The sequence below is a fragment of the Gobius niger genome (genome assembly GCF_951799975.1).
Source record: "Gobius niger genome assembly, chromosome: 8".
Taxonomy (NCBI): Eukaryota; Metazoa; Chordata; class Actinopteri; order Gobiiformes; family Gobiidae; genus Gobius; species Gobius niger.
The window spans coordinates 29,375,297-29,403,073 of record NC_136859.1 but is presented as its reverse complement, the minus strand read 5'-3'; the positions used below and the strand labels follow the sequence as shown (position 1 = coordinate 29,403,073).

Genomic DNA, 27,777 nt, shown 5'->3' with positions numbered 1-27,777 from the left:
ACATACTTAAGAGGTGACACTACAGGCAAAACTTTTTTTTTTTCAGTTTTCAGGTTTTGGGCCTATTTTACAAGGCTGTGGGAACCCAGGGTGCTGAGGACGCTGCAGCACCCCCTGGTGGATAGCTTGTGAACTGCAGGCAATATCAACCCCTTTTAACTCCCGCCTGAACCGAGCACATTTTCTCCAGCTTTACCCCAGTCCAAAAGCTTCTGGGAAAAAGGTGTGAAAATAGCAACAAAACTGAGACGAAAGCAAGGATGAAAATGTGAAAAACGTGAGAAGACATTGACGAAAAAGTGACAAAAAATTGACAAAAAAAATACCAAAAATGACAAAAAATTGACAAAAAAGTGAGAAAAAATTGACGAAAAATTGAGAAAAAATTGACGAAAAAGTGATAAGAATTTGACAAAAAAATTTGAATAATTTGATGAAAAAGTGACAAAAAATTTACAAAAAATGACAAGAATAGACAAAAATTTGACCAAAAAGTTAGAACAATTTGACGAAAAATTGCGAAAAAAGTCACGAAAATTTGACAAAAATGAGATGACTGCCCAACAAAAAAAGTGATGAAAAAAAATCTGATGTGAGGAAAAAGATCAATTTAGTTTTGTAGGTCTTTCAAATGAGGTGTTACACTGGCCTACAGGATTTGGGTAAAGCTGAACTGGAGAAAATGCTCTCAGTTCAGGCGGGAGTTAAGAGGTTAATAATTAGGATTTATGCACAGAAAAAGTATTTTGGGGTAAATTTTCTCCCTCAGCACCCCCTAACTAAAATATCTTCCCACGGCTCTGCTATTTTGTCTAAACTTTCACCTGGAAAAAAAAAAGACTTAGGCCCTGTCCATACGAAGTCAAGCTGAGGACCAAACGCAAAGTTATTTGATCAATCCAGTGTATCGTCCATACGAGCCCGGCGTTTTGGGGGTCTGTAAAAGAACATTTTCCAAAATACGTCCCAGAGTGGAAAGATCTCAAAACGCCGTTTACGTGGCGCCATTGTTACGACGTCTCAGAGCACCAGGGTGGTGTCTGGTATCCATAATCTACTGACCTTAGAGTTTTAGAATGAGTTTTGCTCCGCTCCTCTTTGCTCCACTGCCGTCCACAAGCCACAGGTGACAAGTAGAAAAACAAGTCTGTGTTTTTGGACTGACGGTAAAAGTCACTGACAGGTTTTTCTGCTTTAGTCCCGTTACGCCTGAAGAATAAACTCGCCTCCTCGTCTCTTCTGTAGATCATAAATGCTTGAATCCGTTTCATGTTCACTGTTTGCATTCCACATAAGTTTACTGCACATGCGCCTCTACATATTGCTCTATTTTCTGTGTTAGCGTCACAGCGCCTCACACAGGCCTGGAAAATGAATCACACCGTTTTCACAGACCTGAGTCGACCCATGGGGATGCACACATTTACTAAACTGGCTTCGTGCTTACAAAGAAAGTTTCGGAAAAACATAAGCGTTTTGTCTTCGTGTGGATATAGCTCTTCTCAAGAACATGTTTAATTATTGCAGATTCTTTGTTTCTCCATAGCAATTTTCTCAAAATGCGACAGTATCTCCACCTCGGTAGCTAGCACCTTGTAGACTTCAAACTTTCCAGCAATATTTTGAAGGCTCAGGGATTTTTAAATATCTAATGTCTTGCCTGATTCATAATTATTTCAGTAATCTACAGCAAAAGTTTCAAATTGATTGACTGTAGTGTCTTGCCTTAAAGGGACTAGATGCAAGTTGGTCATTTTATACTCACTACCGCCACCTCTGGTCTTTCGCGTAACTGCAGGTTCTATATTAAGCTCGTGCATGACGGCACTTCGGACTTGAATTAGCTACTTTTTGAGTGACAGTGCAGGATTTTAGAGGCAGTTGTGGTGAATAGGTCTGGGCTCATGGCTGGAATATGTAGGGGGAGGAAAAGACTTACTTTTAACATTTTTAAACTCTGTATAGCCCCTTTAAGGCGGCCATTTTGAAGACCGAAGTGGAATTATGCTGGACTCCAACACGTAGCTGTATCTGTGCTGAAAATGAAGGACAAATGATTGACAGTAGAATTTTGTATGTAATCGTAATCATTGCTCAAGAAGATAAATGTAAAAAGACAGTCCCAGAGAGCACACGTTTACAAAGCAGCGTGTGGTTATGTTTACAAGGCAAAGATGTAGCACTGCCAGTCCAGCTACGGCGGGATTTACCAAAGATCTGATTCCACTCCTCAGGGTAAATTTACACATCAAAGAGGTAACAGAAAACCTTTCTCTTGCCTTTTTCAGTTTGTCATGTCAACAGAGCTGCAGTCAGTGTGCTAGCTGCTCAGGACATTTGCATATCGCCGTTAGCATTTAGCCACAACACAATAAACGCACCTGCAGCTCACATTTTTGAACCCTCTGAGGAAAGACGGCGGAAAAACAGCTCAGCTCTTGCCTCTGTCACATGTTTGTATTCGAGGCTGGGTATTTGGAGCGCGGTTCTGGGCTTTCTCTTGGAGAGGTTTACCCGACCTGTAGCTCAGCAGCTGTAGCTAATGTCCTCAAACGTTGCTGCTTTTAAACGGCGTCAGTCACTCTCCAGGCATGAGGTGCGCTATTTACGAGAGATTCAGAGCTTGATATTATACGGTCTACACTAGCCGCGGTCTCCAAAATGGCCACCACACTTAAGTGCAAGGCATGTCAATGGTTTTGCTCAGGGAAAAAAAGAATGTAAACCACTCAATGTTGACGAAAATGTAAGATAGAACCTTCTGATTCTAATGGGCGACGAGCTGGAGGAAAGTGGCATGGTGAAGCAGTATTTTCATTTATGGACCGTCTATATTCATGTGTTTAGTTTGATACAAAATGTACTTGCAGTTTATCTTAGTTGTGCATCGTTTCACCTTGGGCCAAAGCGAGCAGCTGCCGCACTAAAATGTAACATTTAATCAACTCAACAGCTGCCGACTCACTAGACAAGTGACAAGACAGTGGCTATAACGCATTGCAAGTGATGATTCTTACAGACTGCTAAGCTCCTAGCCTTAGCCGCTGTTCGTTTGCCTTTGTTTGTCTTAGCAACTTGGTTTCTTCCTTCTTTTCAGAAGAACATCGGAAATAAATACTGTGTTAGGCCTACTGTCTTTTTTGTATTTACTTTTGGACATTACGTGCTGCTGTGGAAAATCCCTTGAGATCGATTAGCCGGGTTAGAACCAAGTAGTGCCAAGCTCATAGTGGAAAAGGCAAAGTGATGAAAGTGATCAACCAGAGGGTGGCCTGGTCTGAAACTTGATTAAGGGCACTTAACTTAACCCAGTTTGCTAACTCAGGAAGGTCATACAGGTAATGGAAAACATCGACCAGTTCACACTAAAACGGCACCGAACTCAATGCAAACCATTACTACATATGCCTCAAACACATAAGTTGTGTTTGAGGCATATGTATATGTATAACTTGGATAATGAGGAAAAAGTAGCACTAAGCATGTCTCTATAATCCAAAAACACCACTTTCAACGAGCTCAGTAAATATTAATCACTGACTTGTCGTGAAGCATGGCTCATTACAGCATATATTTAAGCCTTGTTCTTTATTTTCCTCATTCCCCTATGGCTTTGTAAATATGACTTGGCAAATTGTGTACATCTTCTATAAACCAGGGACATGAGTAAATCACTGAGATTATTAAATATGTTTTTTTCCAAAGAGAATTGGTGTTAGATCAAAAATGGATGTTTATTTACTGCCATGTGCCTTTTGTAAAGAACCAATTGGCTGTGCTAAGCTTTAATCATTGGCCCTTGTTTATTTTGATATTAATCTGCGGGTGATTACGAGCTCAGGATTGTTGTTATTTCCACCATTTCCCTGATTATCTTTATGCGTGTTGCCGCTGCAGGCTCGCAAACCTTCACCTCCCAAATGGTCTTAATCTCCCACATCAACTTAAGGCCAATTAGTTCAATTTGCTTTGTTAATAGTGCAAAATCATCTTGTTTTTGCATTTCAAGAAACATTTTCTTTGGGTGAAACGGAGAGTGATTACTCTGGGGTTTTCAGCTCTTGCCTTTGTCGGAAGATGCCGCTGTTGTCGCATGTCCTGCAGGCTGCTTACATGGGTTTATATACAGTATAGAAATTCCGTCATTTTGTCACCAACATCACTCGACAATGGTCTGACGAAGGAGAAGCCTATTAAATAGGACTAAATGAACCTTTGTACCTCTGCACTGCATTCCAAATTACTATGTAATGAGATTTTCCCAAGATTTTCTAAATTATCAACTCAAATGAAAGTCAGCATAATTTTCAAGCCTTTAACTGTTAGAGGATCATTTGAATGTGAAAAAACCTCCCAGTGATAACAGTATTTTATTCAAGAATAAATATAGTAAAAAAAAACTCAAAATCTACTGTTCCAAATTTTTTATTTTTTATTTAGCCTTTATTTAACCAGGTTAGTCCCATTGAGATCTTAGATCTCTTTTACAAGAGAGACCTGGCCAAGATGTGCAGCAACACTTACATTTAAAAACTTACACAACATTAGTTAAAACATTCACACACCGATGATCTGGACTGGACTGACATCACAAGAGACTTGAAACTATTCAAAGAAATAAGGTCCGTGAAGAAATAAGGTCCGTGATTATTATGATGATTATTAAATTATTGTGCAACTCATTGTTTCAATACATTTTGAAGCTTGTAATTGACTGGAAATGGTCATTTGTTGAATTTGTAGCATTAGGAGGTCATATTCACTGAAATCAAAAGCTATTTCAATCAAAAACATCTTAACAAGTCAAGTTATATTTTAACATAGGAGCCCTTGTGTGATAGCAGCTTCAAAAATCTTAAATCCATTAAACTTGTGAGTTTTTGGACAGTTTCTGCTTGGATTTCTTTGCAGAATGTCAGAATTCCCTCCCAGAGCTGCTGTTTGGATGAAAACTGCCTCCTAACCTCATGGATGTTTTGCTTGTTGAGGCTCCAAAGGTTCTCAATAGGGTTGAGGTCAGGGGAGGAGGGGGTCCACATCATGAGTTTCTCTCCTTTTATGCCCATAGCAGCCAGTGATGCAGAGGTATTCTTTACAGTATGACATGGTGCGTTGTCATGCATGAAGAGAATTTCAGAAAACAGAAAATGGTGATCTGCTTAATAATGTGGAACGCCCTTTTTCAGTAGTTTTTCCCTTAACTGCACATACCTGACAACTAATTATCCCAGATCTCTGAGATTTTTTTCTTTCCTTTTTGACACTGAAATACAATTTGCATACTAATTTGGAACGCAGTGTATACATAGCAGGCGTACGCAAACTTCCCAGGCCTCAACTCCAGAATGCACAGAAAACCTTTAACGTACCTTTTCCCCCTCTGACCGTTGTCGTTTCAGACGGGCTGGTGAGCGAGGGGGAGTTCCTGGACATCACTGAGATAAAGAGGCAGCAGGCCGAGGACTACGAGTGCGTCACCAACAACGGGGTAGCTCCAGCGGACAAGCGCAAAGTCAAAGTCACCGTCAACTGTAAGTTCTGACAGATAGCACCTACGGGAATTACGTGTTAATGATGCATGGAGATTGATGGGGCATTTGTTTAGTTATGGGGTCGCTACACTGTACAGAGTCTTTGTAGCCATGATGTTCCTATTTTTTTTGTTATAATACATGTCATGGAAACAAATAAAAATCTGGTACTTTATCTAAATTAAGATGAATGTGTTTTCCACTAATGCTGGCAACACTTTGAATTCATATTAACAAACCCTAATATGTTGGTGAAGAGAAAGCACTCTGAACAAAAATAATGAAAGGAAGTGTTATTGGTCTTCATTTTGGCTCAATAAACCATCAGGGGAATGGTTCCTGTCCCCCAAAAGTCTCCATTTATCACTGTGGGAGATAGCTGTGTCTCTCGGATCAGAAATCCTCCAAAAACTATTGCTAAAAGGAAAAGCATGTCCGTACAGTTTAGATGAACCGTGTAAATGTGTGCAGACCCGCCCATGATCACAGACGTGAAGAACATGCCGGCACACCTGGGGAAGACCGCCATCCTGCGCTGTGAAGCCATGGCAGTACCAGCCGCCGCCTTTGAGTGGTACAGAGACGACCACAGGTGAGTGTCCACACCTGTCCCGGGGCAAATACCCACCTCCATTCACAATGATACAAGTGAACTCATGCTGCCTTTAAGGGCTGAGGGTGACCATCCTTTACCAGTGTTATTTGGAAATGAATGAATGAGTGCGCTAATGCTTTTGTGGTTGTAGCAAAATTAAACATGGCCGACACACACAGGCATAGAAAGAAAGAAAGAAAGAAAGAAAGAAAGAAACTAGAAAAATTGCCTTTTTTATTACACAGAGAGTAAATAACATTAAAATAGTACAACTTTTGTTTGGCTTAATAACAGAGGACACATTTCCCTACAGGGACAATAAAGTATACAAACAAAACAAACAAAAACAGTCAGCAGCCCTTTTTTTGTTATTGCCACTCCCTGTACACAGCATGATTTTGGCCGTCTGCAATGAACGATCACTCATTGTGGGGAAAATCTTAGATTGTAGCTCAAAATCGCAGGTTGTTGGACGGACAGTGAAACAGGGACAAAGGTTTAAAATAGAACCCTCGTACGACCAAAGACGAGCTACGATCGACATCAGGCAGTGTCTGATATTTTGGAAGTCTACAGTCGCAGAGTGAGCCTCCTCTCGCTGCAACGATGATCTCTGTCAAGCGTCTTGTCAACAAATTGAGATGGGCCAGAATCACAAGCAACAGGGGCCAGGCCTGAGCGGGTCCGACTCCGCATTTTACAGGACTTTCCCTGCACTTTTCCACAAAAATAAGCCCTGCCAGTATGTGGCACTGATATTCGCTACGACCAAAATGTGGTCGTATACGCTTCTCTCTATGAACCATCGCACAGTGAAGACGAGAGCAGCTCACGATTTTACAATCCCCATGTCGTGCAATGTGACGTCTAAAAATCTTGTAAGGCAAAAAAAAATCTTCACCGACCATAAACAAGTGATGTCCAAACTTTCTCCATCGTGGGCAGCATATGGGCAGCAGTGTTTGCGGACGACGTTCAATGTATTGCTCAAAGTTTTGGGATTTTTTTTTTTTTTTTTAGGCTTTGGATTTAGCTCTTTCTCACACTAAAATGTTAGTTTTTGTGGTTATAATCGTGTGAAAATGATTCAACCTGCAGTGAAAACTACCCTCTGTGGTGTGTATGACAACTCGGCAAGAAGCCTATAGCTGCTCTCTGCAATGCTGAAAGGCCAAATGTTGACTCATCTCAGCAACGTATTCGGATTATCCCCAATTCTCCCGTGAAAACCAGAAAATGAGGTGGCCTTCATGTGCAATTTTCACCCAGATGCAGTGTAGTATATTGAATAGAAACTTTGGTGCTTCGACTCTGGATGGATTATGGATTTGTTCTGGACAAGCGGCAAAGGTACGTTCAATTCAGACCATTTTGTCTGTCCATGTGGTTTTATAATGTCATCCTTGCGCATATTCATCATTTGTGCATTTCCAACATACTCCAGTGCCTAAATTAAGCCTTTTTTTTTTTTTTTTACTGCTCGGAGGTAGAAGGAAGATGCCAGTATTTTGATAATAAACAGATTCCGCCGTCTGGGATTTGAGAGCTTGTTTACTCATCACTCCAGGTCAAACTCCTGCCAGCCTCGTAAAAATGATCCTCTATCTCCAGATAATGAGGTAATTAGACGATTTAGATGAAAACAAGAGGTCATGTCTGCTTGATATTAGAGATTGCTTGAAAACAGAAAGACGTAACAAAGTTCGGCCATGTTGTTTGTTGCCAGAAAACCCTTCAGTGAAATATGCTGCTCAATTAGACATAGTAAAAAAAAAGTTGTGCCAATAACCGACAATTTGTAACCACCATCGCTTTCTATTTTAATCACGCCTGACAGTTTACACCAGCATCTTGCGAGGTCACATGGGTGTATTGATGCTACGCTCACATTACACTGCCCTAATATTTCTTTACATTGCCTTTAGCTTTGATTACAGCAGGTGCCGTTGTTTCAATAGGCTTCTGTAATTTGCAAAGATCCAGCGTTGCATTCATTTTGCCACCAAGATCTTGTGTTGATGATGAACTTGTAGTTTAGTCGTTGTTTGAACTACTCGAAGATTGTTCTTAGAGTAAGAATAATGAGTAATTTTATTGTTCAGCATTTTTATTTCATTTATTACTTAGTTTTCATTAACAGTTTGACAGTGTGCGTGCTGCTGCCGCGCGTCTGTCCCTCATGTCTTGGTAAAACCCACTCATTATCGCGTCATGTTTAGGCAAATCTCATCCATAACTCACTTTGCATGTCCCTTTATGGTGAAATGGAGGCGTTGGGAGGGTGTTACATGAGTTGGGTTCGCGTGCGCAGATTCCCTTAGCAGGTAAGATCTGTAAAGCACAGATTGCGTGGAGAGGTGCACACAGAGGGTTTTATAAATCCGGGTTTTCTGTGTCGTGTGCCAAACATGGCCACTAGGCGGTTCTTGCTGAGCAAAAGAGTTAAACAATCTTTTATAAATGAGGACCCAGATCTTAACCCCATCGAGAATGTTTGGGATGTGCTTGAGAAAGGCTGGGTGCAGTGATCACACTCTCCCATCATCAATACAAGATCTTGGTGAAAAATGAATCCAGCAACACTGGATCTTCTGACATTGTAGAAGCTTATTGAAGCAATAACAATAGCAACTCCCCTCTCTCTTGGTACAGCAGCGTTGTTTGCCTTTTTCTGCGAACTGCATTTGTGGTTCGTTTGTTCCACATTTTTTTACTGGATGCTTTTGTATGTCTTTGTGGTGTTTTTGTGGGGTTCAGTGGATTATGGACTGCAGAGAGTCCATAATGGTCCTGAAGAAAGCAGCTTTTTAAAAAGTAAACAAACAGCTAGCTTGTGAGCTAAAGTCATTTCAGACCTACACGTTTCTTCTTCTGAAACACTGAAGAGACACCAAGAGCCCCCCATGCCTACAGCACAGTGAAGGCATCACAAGAGGCGCTATGTGAAACAAAAAAAGGGACAAACAAGGAGGTATCCGGGAAAGACTCACTGCTCAGCCACACATGCCTTCTATTGTTCTGGCAAATGGACGCTCACTTACCTTGTATGCAGTGGAAGTAAGATTTGGCATAAAAGAGCCCACTTATTTAAGGTTTGATATGCATTAGTTATTGTACAAATACAAAAGTAGTGCGCCCTTGTTGTGGGCTACATTAAGTTACATTTTCAAAAAGTCAGTCACGGATGAATGTGCAGTACACATCAACATTTGACAGATATGTATTTACTAATATTTGCCACTAGATGTCACCAAAAACAAGTCTCGACGCTACGCACAACAACCGTTGAAGCTTTCATCTCGCTCCCATCTTTCATTTTTCGTAGGTGCTGTGTTTTCCCGACACTCTTGTTACCGTAAACGCCACACGTCATAAATCCACACGCACAAACCATTAACCGCCCCGCGTTTGAATGAAGCGAGCGCTTTACAACCACAGACGCAGGTCCTGGCCAGCATCCATTTACCCTTGGCATTATTACATCTCCGATAGTAATCATATATGTTTTTTTTAGTTTTTTTTTTTTTACAGTCTCTGGAGAAGTATTATCTGGCATCCAAAACCTATTTGCTCTCCATTACCTTCACATAAACTGTCTCTCCAAGTTTGTAAAGGGGTCCCAAAGTGCGCGCAACGATTTGGCGTCGAGAAAAAATTAGATAGGAGTGCTTTTTGTCAGCCAGGCAGAGCTGTTAATCGAATATAATGGGCCCCAGCAGGAGGTCGGCGTTATTTATGGACTTGGATCTCACTGTTAGTACAAGGTGAGACGTGAAGACGCTCCCGAGAGACAAGAAACAGGAAGTAAAAATCAAGAGTTCTGCCGGTGTTATCGCACCTAGTCTGTTTTGATGAGTGAGTTTATGTGTGTGTGTGAGACATCTATTTTTGTACTTTTATTCCTGCTTCTGAGTCAATCACAACTCATGCCAAAGGTTAACTGTGTGTTGTGGAGTGACACGAGATCGGACCAGTTAATTTACTCTCGTTGTGTGAAGGACACGTCACCTGCATATCCTCCACAAGGCGACACAAACTGTGTGAAAGAGAATGTGTTTAACGGGACAAAACGGTTGGAAATTAGTATGAGTCGAGCCTTAACTGAGCGCATTTTCTCCGGGTTCGGCTTTACCCAAATGTAAAAGCTTCTCGACTGAGGCTTGCTGCCATATATCGGCCAGAGCAACGCCTCATTTGAAAGCTAAGACCTTCGAGACTGATCTGAAGTTTGTCACAGCATTTGTGTCACTTTTTTGGTTCTATTTTATCATGTTTTTGTTGCCTTTTCCTCACTGTTTCGTTGCCTTTTCGTCACTTGTTCGTAACTGTTTTAGTGGCTCCTTCATGACTTTTTATCGCGTTTTTGTCTTTTTTTTGTTTTGCTGTGTTTTCATCCTTATTTACGCACATCTTGTTTTTGTCGCTATTTTCACGCTTTTTTCAGGAAGCTTTTAGATTTTGTTAAAATATGCTGCTCTGTTAAGGCGGGCATTAAGAGGTTTTTAACTAACAAAAAAAAACACTTCAATAATTCAACATTCATCTCCCTCCTCCTCCATAGCAGCAGCAGAACCATCAGCCACCCCGGCTCCTCCATGTGCTTTTGCTTTATCGTCATAAAACACACTTCCTAATTGAAGTTTTTGAAACGTCGTCCATCTAACACCCTAGAAAAGTCCATGTGTATTGATGGAGTGAGCCTTATTGCTTATGGATGATTGAGGGTTGTTAATACTCGAAGTACTTCAATTGCCTAAAATGATCTATTGTGTTCCCCTTGTATGGAAATGTCCATCTTTTTTATCCCTAAATTACTGTATTTTTTGTACTAGACTTTATTCACCTCTGAACTCTGTTAACCATGACACTGAAGTTGTTTTTGACACCTTGCTCCGTGCCTTTAGGACAATTATAGAAATGAGGTCATGTAGAGCTGGTGACATTTGTAACAATCGACTATAACGCAGTAAAATCAGTGCATAGATTGCAAAACATGTCTCCAAATGATCATTATTTGGAAGTGATTGGATTCACAAACCTGCCCACATTCTTCTTATAGCATCAACACTGCAAAAAGTGCCCTCCTAAAAACAAGGAAATAACATCTTAAATCTTTGTCTTGTTTTAAGGAAAAAAATCTGCCAATGGGGTCAGCATTTTGTTCTTGCTAAGAATTCTTATTTCTAGAATATTTTTCTTATAATAAAACAAGAAAGAAACACTAAATTTAAGCAAATAAATAGCTAGAATTAAGCAAAATGTCCTCAGAAAATGGAATAATTTAAGAAAAAAATTCTTATTTAGTGAGAAATTGTGGGGTATTTTACTTAAATGTTGCTTGATTTAAGCAAAATGTTCTAAATTACACACATTTTTGAGCAAAATGTTCTTAATAAATACTAATATTTAAGGAAAATATTGCCCGCGCCCGGGGTCTCATCTCCATGATGACAAGCCAGGCTGATTGCCAGAATCATCTGGCCGGAGGATTCACCTATTGCACATGTTTTTAGTGGTAGGAAACATACGCAGACACGGGGAGAACATGCTCCACACAGAAAGGCCCCGTCCTGGTGGGAATCGAACCCAGGACCTTCGAGCTGTGAAGCTGAGGCTCTAACCGCTGTGCCACTGTGGAATGGAATGTATTATCTATCTGTGAGAACAGTTCTTAAATTAAGAGTTGTTGTGATCTTATTTATTATATATATATATATATATATATATATATATATATATATATATATATATATATATATATATATATATATATATATATATATATATATATATATATATATATATATATATATATATATATATACACACACACGTTTGGACACCTTTATGAGACAGTAATCTGACCTCTGTATGTGCTGAAAGAGGATAAACTGTAGGTCCATTCATTTATGTAAAACAAAGAGGAAAAAAAATCTCTTTCTCTGACGTCTCCACATCTACTTGAGCAGTTGCTGAATTATGTATGTCCCTTCAATCAACAGACAAATCAAATTACAGGCTGTTCAGAAGGTTGTGAAGTCATGGGAAATGTGCTGGTACAAAAAAAAAGAAAAAGGACTGACTCTTGTATTTTTGCACAGGCCGGTGGAGAGCGACAACACCCTGAGGATCAAAAACGAGAAGACGCGCTCGCTGCTGCTCTTCACCAACGTAACGGAGAAACATTTCGGAAACTACACCTGCTTCGCCTCCAACCGCCTGGGAGCCTCCAACGCCAGCATGCTCCTGTTTCGTAAGTGAAGCAAACGCCGCAGCCCCGAAACCGAAAACCAGAGCCGTTCAATATGCACACACAGTTTCGAGCCGTGCTGGGAAGTATAGTTGGGAGTTTGGAAGCGCGTCTGATGATGTTCTGTTGAAGAACCTCCCTTTGTGCCTCACTCTGTCTGAGCGCCGGCTGAAGAAACCCGAGTTCCACCGTTTCATCTCTTCACCCCCGGCAGAACTGAGCACATTTTCTCCAATTTGGCTTTATCCTAGTCTAAAAGCTTCTTGAAAAAAAAGAGTCAAAAACGAGGATGAAAACTTGACAAAAAAAGGGGGAAAAGTCCAATAAAACACTGACAAAAACACGGCTAAAGAATGATGAAAAAGCAACATAAAAGCCACAAAAAAGTGACAAAAATGTGATGAAAAACGGGCGAAAAAACGACCAACCAAAAAAAAAGGGGTGAAAAATTAACAAAAACACAACAAAAAAGCGATAAAAATGTGGTTAAAAAAGTGGCCACAACGCAACAAAGAAGCTACAGTTTTGTAGGTCTTAGCTTAGTGTTACTCTGCCCTATAGGCTGTAAACTCCAGTCAAGAAGTTGTTAGATTTGGGTAAAACTGAACTGGAAGGGTCAGAGGTTAAGCAGTCCTTCAGGTTTTCGTAATTTTTCATCACAGCTACACTACACACACACAAAAAAAAAGTGACGGAAATGCAATAAAAAGCATCTAAAAACGACAAAAACTTGACAACAAAAACAAGGAACAAGCTTAGATGTGCTTTGTAGGCCTTAGCTTTCAAATGAGGCATTGCCTTATAGGCTGTAAGGTGCCAGGTTAAGAAGCTTTTAGATTTGGGTAACACTCGACTGGAGACTATATGCTCACTACTGCCACCTCAGGTCTTACATGTAACTGTAGCTTCTATATTAAAGCCACACTGCGTAGAATTTTACCCAATAAATACAATTGAAATACAAGCATTTATTTTATGACAGGAATTTTCATCATTGAGAAATACCTCATTTATGTACAAACAAACATTTATGAGGCTCAGCTCTCCTAAGATATGACTGTAAACTGTGGGTATGTCTCCAGCTCGTCTCCATGGAGACGTGACGAAAGGCAGTAGATTATGGGATTTAAACAGGTTAGTTTTTCATCCAAATCCATTCTTTTATTACACGCTGCAATAACACTGCAATAACAGCATTTTCTGTATCATTAGGAGCATGTTTTGTTTTGCTGCAATAGTATAGTCCAAAATGTTACACAGTGTACCTTTAAGCTCGGGCATGACGGGACTCCAGACCCTGAAGTATCAACTATTTTTACTCCGAGATGTTATTTCCACTGCGCTGATTTCTTTGAGAACTTTGACCTCTAGTTTTTGGCCGCAGTCGGTGTCGGGGGTGTCTGCTGTGGCCCATGTGCATCACAGCGGCCTTCTCTCTCCTGCTCTACAGTGTGGGTGCCTTAGGACATGGCTGGAACATGTAGGGGGATGAAAATACTTAGTTTGAACATTTTTAAACTCCGTATAGTCCTTACAAACCCCCACAATGTATTTCCAAAACGTGAAGTTATACATTTAAATACAACTGCCGCACCACCAGGGCGGTCCAGGTAGCGATCGTTCCTAATGCGGTTTGTGTAATACACTAATGCCCACATGATTGAATTAGCAACACTTCCCTTGTTTAGAGGCACATTCTCCTCATCTACAAAGACTCCTACATTTTAATTTGCTAAACCTCGGCTCAAAGATAGATTCGAAGTGGAAAGTGAAGGCGACGTGTTGGCAGCGGTCGTTCATCTGCCCACGCCTGTGCGGTCACGGACGCGGAACACTAAATGAGCAGTGACCAGACCCCCCCCACCCCCACCCCAACGCACCAAAACCGGCCCATTGACTCAAAGCCTCGGGTGCTGCTCTGTCAAAGCCTGTTTTCTTTGCGTCCTGATCAAGAGTGTGTTTGTAGAACCGATTGCCGCGTTACAGCGTCAAGCATTCACACATTGAGGTGCAGTGAGCGTTCGATTATTTTACCTCTTAAAGGTGCAGTATGCAACTTTTTATGCGAAAAGAAAAAAATAATCCTTGTGTGTGTTTCACCTTGTAGTGACCCAGCGGCTGTATCAGGGGTCATGGCGCCTTTACTTTCCATCACGGTTGTCTCTAAGACGCTCCAGGCTCAATTGTTTTGCAGGGTTTAAAGAGGGGGTATTATGTTTTTTTCAATCACATAGCACCAGTCTATAGCACACTACAATGATGACCAAACCTTCTGTTGGTCTGTAAATGCAGTAAATTAGAATAACTGCCTTGTATAAAATTGCTCTCTCAAAATGGCTGTAGTGAATGTCTTGAAATAGGCCTCTGTCTCTTTAAGAACCTCTGACCCTTTCAGACACGCCCCCTCCACACGCTGTCTGTGGCATCAGTGGGGAGGGGGTTCTGCTGAGGAGCAGTGGTTGGTTACTCGGCTGGTGACGAAAGCTCGGAGGCGTCTCCAGGAGGTGGGGGCGTTCCTAGGAGGACTCAGGCAAACCTATCCCTAAAATGGCCGCCATCAGAGTTTTTACAGATTACTCAAAAATACGTGAACGTGCCAAGGCAACACTTCAGGCATGTTTTTAATGAGGGAATGACATAATAACATGATGTAAAGCTTGAAAAAGTCGATTTTGCATAATACCCCCCCTTTAAGGTGAGGGGGTCCGTCAGCAGAGAAAACCCTCCAAACAATTGATTCTGGAGCGTCCTACAGACCAATATGAAATGTAAAGCCGTCATATTGACCACTCGTACAGGCGCCGGGTCACAAGGTCGAATACACACAAATATATTTGCTTTTTTTTCTCATAAAAAGTTGCATAATGCACCTTTAAGACAGTGAGCCTATGATATTATTGTGTAGATTAGTCAATACAAGGCTTGTTCAATACGTTGTGCATGAATAGAGGGGGGCACCGTTTAAATGAGGCTAAAGGCAATAACTGCTTTTTTTGTTAACCTCTTAACCCCCACCTGAACCAAGCACATTTCCTCCAGTTTGGCTTAACCCAAATCTAAAAACTTCTTGAAAAAAGCATCAAAAACGCTTAAAAAAATGTGACAAAAACGCAGTGACAACGCACCAAAAAGTTTGTTGAGCTCAGTTAAGGTCGGGGTAAGAGGTGAATACGAATCTAATAGCTTTTCTGAAACAAGGAATTGCCATTAGTTTGTCATTTCCCCCCCAAATGATGCCATCCTAATTCTAAACAACCCCGTCCAGTTGACTACTTTTGCAAGACTATTTGCCGCAATCGCTTAAAAAACTGCTTCCCCCATCAACTCCGCTCTCGCCCTCCCTAAGTTGCCATCCCTCTCCCCCGGCCCGATTCACATTAAGCGTCCCCAGTGAGCGATTTTATAGCGTTTCCCATTTTCCTCCTTCCTCCCGTTTAGCCATTACCATCTTAAGTGAGTCCTTCATCTATCGCTCCTTGTTTCCTCCCTTTTTTCCTCCGCTCCCCTTTTTACTCATTACATTGGCCGGTTTCCCCTTCAGTGACTGACTCCCTCGCCGGGCCCATACGTCTTCCCCGAGCCTTTTTGATTTTTCAGTTTTCCGCCTGTTGAAGCTGCTGTCAGCCTATCGCTCCATCAAGTGTCCCGCTGCCTCCTTTCTCCTTTTCCCTAATCTCCGCGTGGCATCATCAGGGCACAACAAATGGCTTTTGGTTCCAGACCGGGCGCGACTATTTCGGGAGGAGGGGGGGGGGCGGTGAAAAGATGTGGCGATCACGAATGGAAAGGGTGACGATGCTACGGAAGCTGAATAAATATGCCTCTGAGTGGAGGGATTGAATAGAAATGTATTTGTGGACTGTCACTGCTCACTCCGCTCCGTTTACATGAATTAATCCATTTGAGAGAGAATCCAGGATGGCAACTCAGTCTCATGTTGCAAAAAAATTGACATAAAGGCATCGAAACTGCCCCCGTGAGGCCGTCTGAGCAGCAACAAGCCTCCACAGTGCTCCAGGGAATGTCGATCAAAGCCCAAAGCTTAAAGGTGCATCATGCAACTTTTAATGTGATTTTTGTTTTTGTTTGTGCATATTTGACCTTGTAGTGACCCCGTGGCTGAGTGAGTGGTCAGCATGGCACCTTTACTTTCCATCACAGTGGTCTCTAGGACACTCCAGGATCAATTGTTTGGAAGGTTTTCGCTGCTGACGGACCCTTTCACCGGAAAACCTTCAAAACAGTTGATCCTGGGGCGTTGTACAGAGGGGATGGGACCAAATAAGGTCACACTCAATGGGTGAGGAAAGCCCTTCTCTTTGGTCCTCATGACTGGGCACTGACATTGCTGTAACACCACCCCCTGGTGGCCAGGGGCGACTCCAAAAGACACTTTGGAAACAGGATTCCTATGTAGCTTTGGGCCTCATTTAAACTGCTTAAAAGCCTGGCTCCAAAGAGTTATATAGAGGTAAAGAAAGATATATATTATATTTTTAACCACGCTGGTTTTGGTATGTCAGCCCTAAAAAGAGGAAGCCTAAATCTATGATTGACAGGCTCTGGAGGCTCGTAGCCGGTCTGCCTGCCCCGTGAGGCTTCGTTGGAGGAGATTGAGCAGCCATGATTATTTCACAGACCATTTCATTATCATTATTATGAATGGGGCTGAATGGAACACTGGTTATCTCATCATATATCTATGGTCACACCTCACCCCACTCCTTTTTGAATTGTATTGTTGTGCATTATTATTATTTTTAAGTTCAAAATAAACTGAACTAAACTAAACCACCGTGATGGAAAGTAAAGGCACCAAGCTGACCACTCCTGGGTCGCTACACACAAATATCAACTTGTTTTTTTTTTGCCTAAAGTGTAGCATAATGCACCTTTAAACTAGGCAACAAGGCTAACAAACCTTCTGGCAGGGGGTGATTTTGCAGCTATATAGGTACCCCGCCATGAGGACCAAAGAGAAGGGCTTTCCCCACTGGTCCCTCCGCACCCTCACTGTGTTACGTTAGATGATAGTTCAGTGTCAGCAAACTGCAGATCCTCTTGAATGTGGGATGAAGTGCCTTTAACACAAAAACAAAGTGGTTCAGATGTAACAGAATATCCCGAGATGACGGAGAGCTTACGTCGACATATCAGCTTATAGTGCATGCAATCATTGTTTTATGATTGAAAGTACCTTCGGCGAGAGAGATTCAGCAGAAAAGCAATCAAGACTTTGCAGAGCACTTTGCAGAGCACAATTTATATTCAATTCAAAGTGTTTTAAGGAACTAGAAAAACTGCATCGAAAAAAAGCAAATCAAATGAATTCACTGTTATGAATTCAAAAGTGAAGAGCGCAGATCAAATTCCTTCAGTGTCTGAATCACAGCTAAATAATAGAGTTGAGGAATGACTTACGTTTTCAGGGGACTGTCTTTAGCTGCAGAAATCAACTGAAAAACATTTCTCGATTCGCAATTATCGCAGCTTATAAATATAATTGCTGGTGATAGTGGCATTGAATTCAGAAAGGAACGGGGGAAAGAAGGAAATGAGCAGTTTGATGTTCAGGGAAGCTTGAAAAACTTGGAAAAGAGTTGGATCAGAGGTGGAACTTAAAGGTGAACTAGTCTGAGAGCTTACACGGACATAAATATCATTTTAACCTCTCTTACCTCCCACCTTAAAGGGATAGTTCAGGATTTTTGACATAGTGCCTCATTTCCTAGTTATCCAGAGTGTTGTTGATTTCTGGAGATATATACATATATATTTATTCATGCAGTCCTTATTTGAAGAGTTTGGTGGTGCTAGGCTAGTGCTAGGCTAGCGCATGTCTATGGTAACTAGTAGCCTGCATTAAATCACAATCTGACCCAAGCACAGTGCACCTGAGGCAAATCACTTATAACACCAGACTACCCATAGAAATGTCTATGTTGACTGAATAGTGTTTGAAATATAACCATTTTATATTTGAGCAGCATCAGCTTCCTGGTTTAAGCTACGCAGCGGCTGAGTGATCTGCTAGCTTACCGGATCTACAGTAGTTTGTTTACCTGCGGCCGGCGTTACTACACGTGGAATTCACAAAGGAGCTTTCTACAAATCAGATGTGGCAACGTTTGGAGGACGACCCAATGATTTTGAAGAGGTTTTTAATGCAGGCTACTAGTTACCATAGACCTGCACTAGCCAAGCACTAGCCTAGCACCACTAAACTCTTGAAATATACAGGCTGCATGAATAAAAAATCCGGAAATATCCCTTTAACTGAGGTGGGGCGCCATTTTTTTTAGGTTTTTTGTCACTAATTTTTGTCATTTTTTTGGTGTTGATTTTCATCCTCATTTACATTTCATTTTCGTTGCTATTTAGTACACTAATGTACTGGGTTCAGGTGAGGTTTAAGAGGTCAGGTGTGTGTGTGTGTGTTGAAAAAAGACAGGATGTGAGTGCTCCGTATGACCTACATGAGGCTTCATTTACACCACATATTGACTCACATAATTGAAATCCACTTGAGGATACGGTCATTTTCACCCTATGTAGACATATGCGGGCTGCCTGCTGCTCAAGAATAAAAAAAAAAAGGTTCATATGGTATAACTACAGTTTTTCCACTTAATGCAAGGGCTGTATACACCTCCTGCTGACAGCCGCAGATTGCCATACTGCGGACTCCAACAGATGGCAGGACCCGTCATTGTGCAGCTATTTTTGAGCCTGAAGCGCGGAGAAAAACTTGACTGATTATTCTTTCAATCTGCTTGTAACCGGCGTTGAAAGAAAAGGAAAAGTCACGGATCTGATGCCACAACAACGGATGTGACAGTAGTGTAATGATGTAGGCTTTTAGTCACATGTAAGTCAGTAATTTTCTGAGTTAGTAATGGAATATGAGAGCTTACATTTATTCCCAGATTTCAACTCTAACTGCTCAGTGTTTCTGCACCTGCACCTCAAGAATCATCAGATGGAGTCGTGCGAGCTAAAGATCCATCATGAATTGTATGCTATGTTTAGGTTCTGTACTATTTGATCCATATGCGCCAGTGGTAGTGTCTAATATTCCACATCTGACACGTCCGACACTTGTGAATCCAATTTCTGAGAGCAAGGGCACGGGTAGCTCCTCCAAAGCGATGGGTCCAAACGTTCGCTTTACAGCAGTTGTCGACGATGAATGAATCGATGGCTTTATTTGCGGACATTTCCAAAGCAAGGCGACGGACTTTCGACTGACTCATTCTTCCACCGTCCGGTCGCAGGTAAACCTTCAAAGGCTGAATTCACGGTCAGGCTGAAATGATATTCTTCAGCTGTATTCAAAGCTGAAGTGTTATTAGTGGGCCACTTTCTTTCCCCTTGCTTTCACAGCAGCTTAGGCTGATACAGTAAGTAATAGTGTCTTGAACCCTTTGTTTGTTGACATACTCCACTGTATATGCTATACATACAGTGCAATACAGTGTGATCCAAACTGAAAGTGCTATTAGGAGACAATATTTGACTAATTTGTGTTTCGAGGTTATGCAGGTGATGCCACAGCTCTGCAACAGCCTGGCAAAAGAAGCCAGACAAGTAAGAAACATTAACTCTCAGTACGGACTGTAGATAGTTCTGTTAAGAGTGGAAATAAGTGCATACAGTATATACCCCTGATACATATTGAATAAAGAAGCATTGGCTTTTCACCAGCCTAACAAGCAGGCTGGGTATTGTTTGTTATCAAACTGCAAGGCTCAAATGAATTCAACTTGTAGAGACTCACAAAGACAGACTGCGTTAGAGAAGTTTTATTGAACATGAAACGTGATTGCATTAATGATGAAATACATGGCATTGATGGATGAGGGCCAGAATCTTCCCCCGGAGCCCGGACACTGGTGGTGATGGGGCGGAGAGGCCAGGCGGAGGAGGGGCGGAGGAGGGTCACAGCGCGGCTGGGAAATGGTCGAGTGATTGACTGGCAGGCTTAAAGGAATAGGCCACCGTTTCTACATACTGAGATATGTTCTTACCTAACCTTAGACGAGTTAATATATCCCCGTCTGGTCTTTGTCCGTGCGCTCTGTCACGCAAACGGAGCACATACGCAGCCTCTCCCACATGTCATATAGCTCCAAAAAAGCTCACGATAGAAGCTACCAAGCTCTTCCACGTGTTCCCTATTTAAATAAAGTTACGTGAAGTGTTTTCAAGCAAAGTATATTTACACAGAAATGTAACATGTCGATTTTATAAGCAGATAAAAAACCTAAAGGTTATTGACGGAAGTGAGCGGGGGGAAGTCTTTAGGAGTTACTGCGTGGACGTTGTGCTCCTCGTATCATTACGCCTCACAATATAGTTCCCCTTTTTATCTGCTTATATTTTCACCGTATTTTCATCACTATTTTTTGTCATTTTTTAATGTTAAATGTCATCCTCGTTTACGTTTCATTTCCGTTGCAAATCAGGCGGCCCCCAGGCCAAATCTGGCCCGTGGGCTGCCTGTTGGAGACCCTGATCTAATACAAGCATTAAAAACAAAAGAAAAAGACCAGGCATAAAGTTATAGTTTATAGTGATTAAATATAATGAGCGCATTCTATTTAATCACGATAAACTCCCACCCCTGGTTCTCGAATGGTCGGTGCCTTTGTGGCTCTTCAGGATCAAGGTTGAAAAGTTTGGCCCTCGTTCTCACCCCTGAATGAGCATCTTTCTCTGCACATTATCTCTCCCCCCGTCTGTCTCTATAGCTGCGATTAGAATCCTTAATGAGGTTTTTTCATGGAAGATGGAGACAGATTTCCTCTTCCTGCTTGAGCAAATGTAGAAATGTTCTGCATTGTTGTTTAGGCCACAGGGTTTAAAGTGTGTGAATAAAGATGATCAAAAATAGGCACTGAAAGACTGAAAGCCTAAACTAGGTTACAAAGTTTGGAAAGTTCATATTGAAAAGGAAAGTTCAAATGTAAAAGAGTGAATATGAGTAAAAATACAGTGTTTTTGTCCAGTCCGTAATAATAGCTTGAATAACTCCCATTTTCTCTCTTATACAGGTCTCTATAAAATGAAGTGTTCATCATTACTGTGATTATAACTCCATGTGATCCAAGTGACTGTTCTACCTGTCAGCCCCACTTTGACATTTTCACTGCAGCCTATAATTTATTCCACATCTTCGAGTGAAATTACAGAGAAAGGAATGAACGACTTGTACTGAAAAATAATATGGTTCTTTTTTCTTTTTTTAATGCAGTGATTATAATATATTGTTTTTCTTTATATATTTCTTTTGTCGTCGATTGTAATAGCTGCAGATTTTCCAGCACAGCCTGTACGTCCGCACAGCTATTATTTTAATCACTTGAATAGGTGAAATAATTGGTATTTTTAGCTCGTAAATGTGGATGAAAATAGTGAGTGTAATGGGGTTTTTTTTTACAGGGAGACCAGCACTTTTCCAAGCATCTAATTGGGAATGAAATCTTAATTAGGCTTAATTGGATGAGGAAATGGCAGTCATGTTTCCTTCCTGGCTCTAACACCCTGTTTATCAACTCGCTTGATTGTTTCAACAAACTTTGAAGGTTAACTGTGGGAAAAAAAAAGTCCAAAAATTGACAATAAATGAGCACTATTTGGCTCTTAGTGTGCGCTTTTTTGGAGAAAAAAAAAACAACAACACAAAATCATTTATGCAAATTCAACATCAAAGTGTCCTCACACACAATTTAGGACCGTGTTTTCTCAAGTCTCGGTTATATTTCACTTTTAACTCCCTTTTAATTTTTTATCTGGCATCTCTCACTGTTCATACTTTTCAGCATATATTTCATTATCTTCCCCCCCGGTAATTTACGATCTGTGAGATGATTTAAAAAGAAGACTTTAGTCCGTAATGTTCCCCCAGAAAAGTCCATAAACTGCTGGAGAAAGTGATGAATGCGGCTCGTTTATCATGTGGCTTTGTAAACAGAGTTGAGCGTTTAAAGCTGTGTAAGCTAATGCAAATATAAGAACGCACGACGGAAGCAAACAGACCGCGACTGTTTTCCCGAACGGAGTCGTCGCCACAGGCCAACTGTCGTGATCAAGATGATGAACACGATCGCATTGACGTGCAAAGCCTGGACAATGTTTGTACTTCTGTATATGGGCTTTGTAAAACTCCCATTATATACTGTAACAAGCTTGTTATGCAATCAATCTTGGGTAATCAGCGTGTCAATGTCTTACCAGCAAAGTCTAAAAGAGTCTAGTCTCTGTCTAACCCAGGGGTGCCCAAATTTGGCCTACCGAAACAATTCTGTTGGCCCGCCAGAGAGTGACTTTTGCGCTTGTGTGGTTAATACTAACTCTCTTCCATTCATTCTCAATGGTAAATATGGATGCAGTACACTTTTTGACCACTGGCGTGAAATTGGGGGCGCTGTTTCACTCCTTTCACAGAGTTAAGGAACTTGGTATTTATCAATCACAGAGTGTTGTGGCATCAACTTTCACAGTTTTCCAACTTTTATTGCAAAGGTTGTTAACATCAACAACAGTATATGTTAAAAATGGACTTATTAAAGAATTGATGCTGAACTGACACTTTCAAAATAATCTAATGTGGCATTTTCTTTGAGTTAATGAATGAGGTTAAGTTAGTGTAGGTGCTGCAGGTACTGTTTTATTTATTTATTTTTTACATTTTGCACTTTTTTGCTACAATTGTTGATTTTGTTCTACTAAAACTAGGCTTTTGCCACAGTTACCATTTGTTTTAATGGATAGATTCTATCTATGCATGTTATTTGCATAGATAGAATCAAATGCTAGGCTATCGAATATAAATAAAACGTAAATAAAATAAAGTAACTTCATAATTTGCAGTTATATGTGTTTTTCGTGCTTGACATCGCCGTGTTTGGCCCGCGACTCACAGGCACTTTTTCATTTTGGCCCTCGGAGACAAAAAGTTTGGGCACCCCTGGTCTAACCCCTATGCCCACTAAACATTTTAACTAATAGGTTGCCTTCTAGAGAGTCCATAGGTCAAAGGTTGAAAGGGTTGGACACCTGAGAGAACCGATAATGGATGTGACAATTTAAAGGGATATTGTAGGATTTTTGACATAGGGCCTCGTTATCCAGAGTTGTTGATTTTTTTTTTTAAATTCATGCAGTCCTTATGTTTGAAGAGTTTAGTGGTGCTAGGCTAGTGCTAGTAGAAGCTGTAGAAAGCTCCTTTGTGAATTCCACATGTAGTAATGCCGGCCGCAGGTAAACAAACTACTGTAGATCTGGTAAGCTAGCAGATCATTCCGCCGCTGTGTAGCTACAACCAGGAAGCTGATGCTGCTCAAATATAAGTTCTTTTAAATGCAAAAATGGTTATATTTCAAACACTATTCAGTCAACACAGACATTTATACGGGTAGTGTGGTGTTATAAGTGATTTGCCTCAGGTGCACTGTGCTCAGGTCAGATTGTTTTTAATGCAGGCTACTAGTTACCATAGACTTGCACTAGCCTAGCACTAGCCTCGCGCCACGAAACTCTTCAAATAAAAGGGCTCCATGAATAAATATATATGTATATATCTCCAGAAATCAACAGCACTCTGGATAACTTGGAAATTAGGCCCTATGTCAAAAATACTGAAATATCCCTTTAACGAGGAAAATGTAACAAGGAGATAGGCCTAATATTAGGAGCCCCTGTTCTAGAATCTGAAAAATACAAATTCTAGTCGGTTCTATTCAATTCTGTCATTGTGAGCAGTTCAATAATTAAATAACTTCTTAGCATCTCTCTTGTGTCAGGACATCAGCGCGAGACAACATCCATAAGGCCAAGAGAAATGAATGTCACCATCAGTTAAATGTCGGTATGGACTGTTTAGCTTACCTGCAAATCTACTGTATTTATTGAAAATTAATTCTATGTTATAGTGATGTAAGAGCCATTTCTGATGAACCACGTCAACCACAACTACAGCACCCAATCATGTTACCTCAGGTCGGGTCACGATTATAATTTTATCACGATTGCAGCTTTACAGATGTTTTTTTGACTTAAATATGAAGCAGATTTTCATAAACCAAGCAGCGTTTTGCAGAACGCTATGGAGCCCAGAGTCTCACGATATGTCCGTCTGTCTGTGGGTTAGCGTTACCTCTTCTCTCTTCCCCGACCCTCTCCTGCATTCTAGAGAGAGCCACGAGGGGATGAGACATGCCAGTTCTGTTTATTTGGGAATGATTAAAAGTAAAGATTTCTCCTTATTACGCATCATTGCTGCCTCGCATCACCAGCACCCAAACACAACACTGTGAACTCTTAGCATTTGCTCAACCCTCAGTGCTGTTAACCTGACGCACCTTTTTGTCTTTTTGTTTGTGTTCCTCCAGGACCGGGGGCCGTATACGGTCGAGGTAGCGGTCTACAGTCGGAGCTGAGCGTCGGCGTGAGCGTCTTGGTGTCACTTTCCGCTGTTCTTCTGCTGAAGGTTTAAAAAAAAAAAGGAAAAAAAAAGGCAGCGACTGGAATTTGACCCGCCGAGCCCTCTCTCTCCCGTCTCCTGCTCTCTCCCCTTTACTCTTTTCTGACGGAAAGAAGACGGATATAAAATTCTTTAATTACGAACCCATCACTGTGAACTAAAAAGAATATGCATCGAACCAGGAGCCATCCCACATCGGCCACACCCGACGACAAAACCACCAACACCACCACGCCGGAAAGAGCTACTCCCTTTTATCCATCTCTCTTTCTGTCGTTTTCCCACAATTTTTTCTGACTTGGTGCCACCCTATTTTGTTACCCCGCCATCGCCACCACCGGGCTGGTCAAGAGTGTATATTAAAGATTATTGTATCGGTGACCACATGAGAAAATAGCTAATCTAACACCTGGACGATCAAATACTGTATGTAAAATAGAAAAAAAAAAAAGACTTTAATGACTGACCTACAATGTTTGCCTTACAGAATATCACCAAGACGGATTGTACCGGGGAATGGGATGTGATACGGAAGGTCACGTGACCGCACCGTGGTTTCCGAAAAACAGGTGACCATGTGAAGTGTCACCCAACGCGCGCATTGACAAACATGTATGGCTTTTTATCTGTGTAGCAGTGAGTCTGCTATGAATGATGTCAAAATGTACTCCACGGAAAGGCTGGGTGTCACGACGGCGTCAGTCCTGACCGTGTCCCCCCGGGTGTAATTTTTAGGGGGGGTTATACTTACGCATGTGGACCCCTGACTGCCCCCAAACCTTTCTCCACCCCCTGTTTGTTGCTGTCCGATCAACCAATGCTTACGAGTCCGGTTTCCACTCAGCGGGGCGCGCAGTTTGGCGCGTTGCGTTTTCGTCATCGCCGTCGGCTGATCTAGTTTCGCTCATGCTCGGAACGCGATGGACGACTAACCAACGTCCAATCGGGAATGATCGGAAGGTTTCCCAAAATCTCGAAAGGCCAGAACAGAACGAGGCAAAAAGGATGTAACGTACCGACCAAATTCCGTGTTCCCTTTGAAGCAATCGTTTTCTAGAAAATGTACTGTTGTTTCTGTCTGTAACATCCAGTTTTTAAACCTAACCTTGTAGAATCAAGCACACAGAAAACCTTATTCCTCACTGAGTGGTTAGCCCTCTCACGTCATAGCAAGAAGGTCCTGCGTTCAATCCCTGGGTCGGTTGGGGCTTGGACGTCCTTCTTGCCTTCTTAGGTTTCGTCCGCTGAATATCTAGCAGCAGTCCTTTCGATATTCCTTGGAGAACCCATATCTTTCAATTGTTTTTTAACGTTTCTATTATTGCAATGAGAATAATTGAACCTCTAATAAAGCGGGGGGTACGCAGCATGGTTTCGTTGTCGGAGACGAACCATCCAAGAGCCGTCTTAAGACCGAAGACGAGCCGCGACAGACAGCATTAAGGGTCTGATATTTTTGGAACAGAGTGGGCCATCCTCTCGCCGCGGCCGGGATCGAAGTCAAGTGTGCCGTCGACAAAATACAGCACCAGCGCACCGCCAGAATCACAAGCACCAGCGCCCATGTGGCCATGAGCGGGGATGGCATTTCGCTTTCTCCGCCGTACCGGCTTACGACACACTTTGCTCACAGCTGCGATTCACGCTTCGAACGAGTGCGGGCTCACAAACGTACAATCCACTTCTTGCAGGGCGTCATCTTAATATATATCGTGGGGGGGGGAATCGTGTTGCGTAAACCGGGCTTAAGATGCCAACTTCTAAACCTGAGCCGTGCTTTCCTGCTCGGTGGAAACAAGACTCTTAAGCGCCCTCCATCCCTCAACCCCTGTGTAAATATATATGCAGTACAGAGGCCACGCCGGTGCCGTCCGCCCCCCCCGCCCTCCACTCCCACGGCCCGGCAACAGAATGACACCCCCCCTCCCCTACCCCCATAAGCTTCAGCCTCCCCTGGACAGCGATTGGACTGTTCTTCAGTGTCTTGTACTGGGAAGCTGAAGCTCTGCCTCCCCCCAAACCCCCTCCTCCCCCCTCCGTTTTGTCGCTTGTTGATAGCATGTACCGGTTAGAGATGTTCCTATCGTGAGTCCATAACCCCCTTCCCTTACCCCTCCCCCACCCCCCCTTAACCCCCTGCACTGTGTCTGTTTTACTCTGCAAGGATACCTGCTTTTACTTTTTTGGTGTTAATAATACTACAGATGATGACGATGATGTTGAATACGTATTTGAAAACTATGGATAGTAAGTCGGTGTGAGAAAAAAAAAAAGAAACACAAAAAAAAAAACGGTCCGATGGCTTGAAGAGTTGTGCGTGGGGGGGGGAATCATTTTTTGTACTTTGGAGTTCATGAAGTCACGTCGAAAAGAGAAGCATAAAAACGGTTTGCTCGAAGTCGATGTGCTCTGTTTCGCCACGACGGGCTTTTTAACACATTTGAAAACGGTGCAACTGGGATAAGTTCGTATCAATCCACGGGCAGCGAGCGGTGTAATTTATGAGTTGTCTCCAACACCGCAACAGACATTTTGTTTTGTTCTCATTGCACAAAGCGTGTCACACGTTTTTTGTCGACTTCTCGCAGCGTGTTTTCTCCAGCTAGGCGGGTGATTTTTTCGTTCGTCGATTTTTTTTTTTTTGGGAAGCATGTCTCACGCACAGCTTCGCTTCTTGGGGAGATAAAGATGTAATTAGCCATTACCTGTGGCTGGCTTTGTGACAGAGCCCCCGACTCCGCTGGTCCCACCTGCCAGCCGCCCCCGCGACCCCCATAAATCAAACTCGATCCCACAGTTGACAGGAATACACTTCAAGGACAAAGGCTTCCGTGCACTCTTTCAACCCTACCTGTGATACGCAGAAATGGCCTTTCACCATGACACAGGTATCCAACAGTTGTCCAATAAGGTGCAG

The 27,777-nt window shown here is 42.0% G+C and overlaps 1 protein-coding gene across 1 annotated transcript in view; it reads left to right on the top strand.

The window, feature by feature from the left end:
• The window catches only part of iglon5 (IgLON family member 5), a 373,448-nt gene extending 347,616 nt beyond the window's left edge, over nt 1–25,832 (top strand). The window contains exons 5-8 of the mRNA XM_079561958.1: nt 5,400–5,531; nt 6,003–6,123; nt 12,228–12,379; nt 24,769–25,832. Of these exons, the coding sequence (XP_079418084.1) occupies nt 5,400–5,531; nt 6,003–6,123; nt 12,228–12,379; nt 24,769–24,872 (509 nt within the window). The 3' untranslated portion in view covers nt 24,873–25,832. The remainder of the gene's footprint in view (nt 1–5,399; nt 5,532–6,002; nt 6,124–12,227; nt 12,380–24,768) is intronic.
• The last annotated feature ends 1,945 nt before the right edge of the window (nt 25,833–27,777 follow it).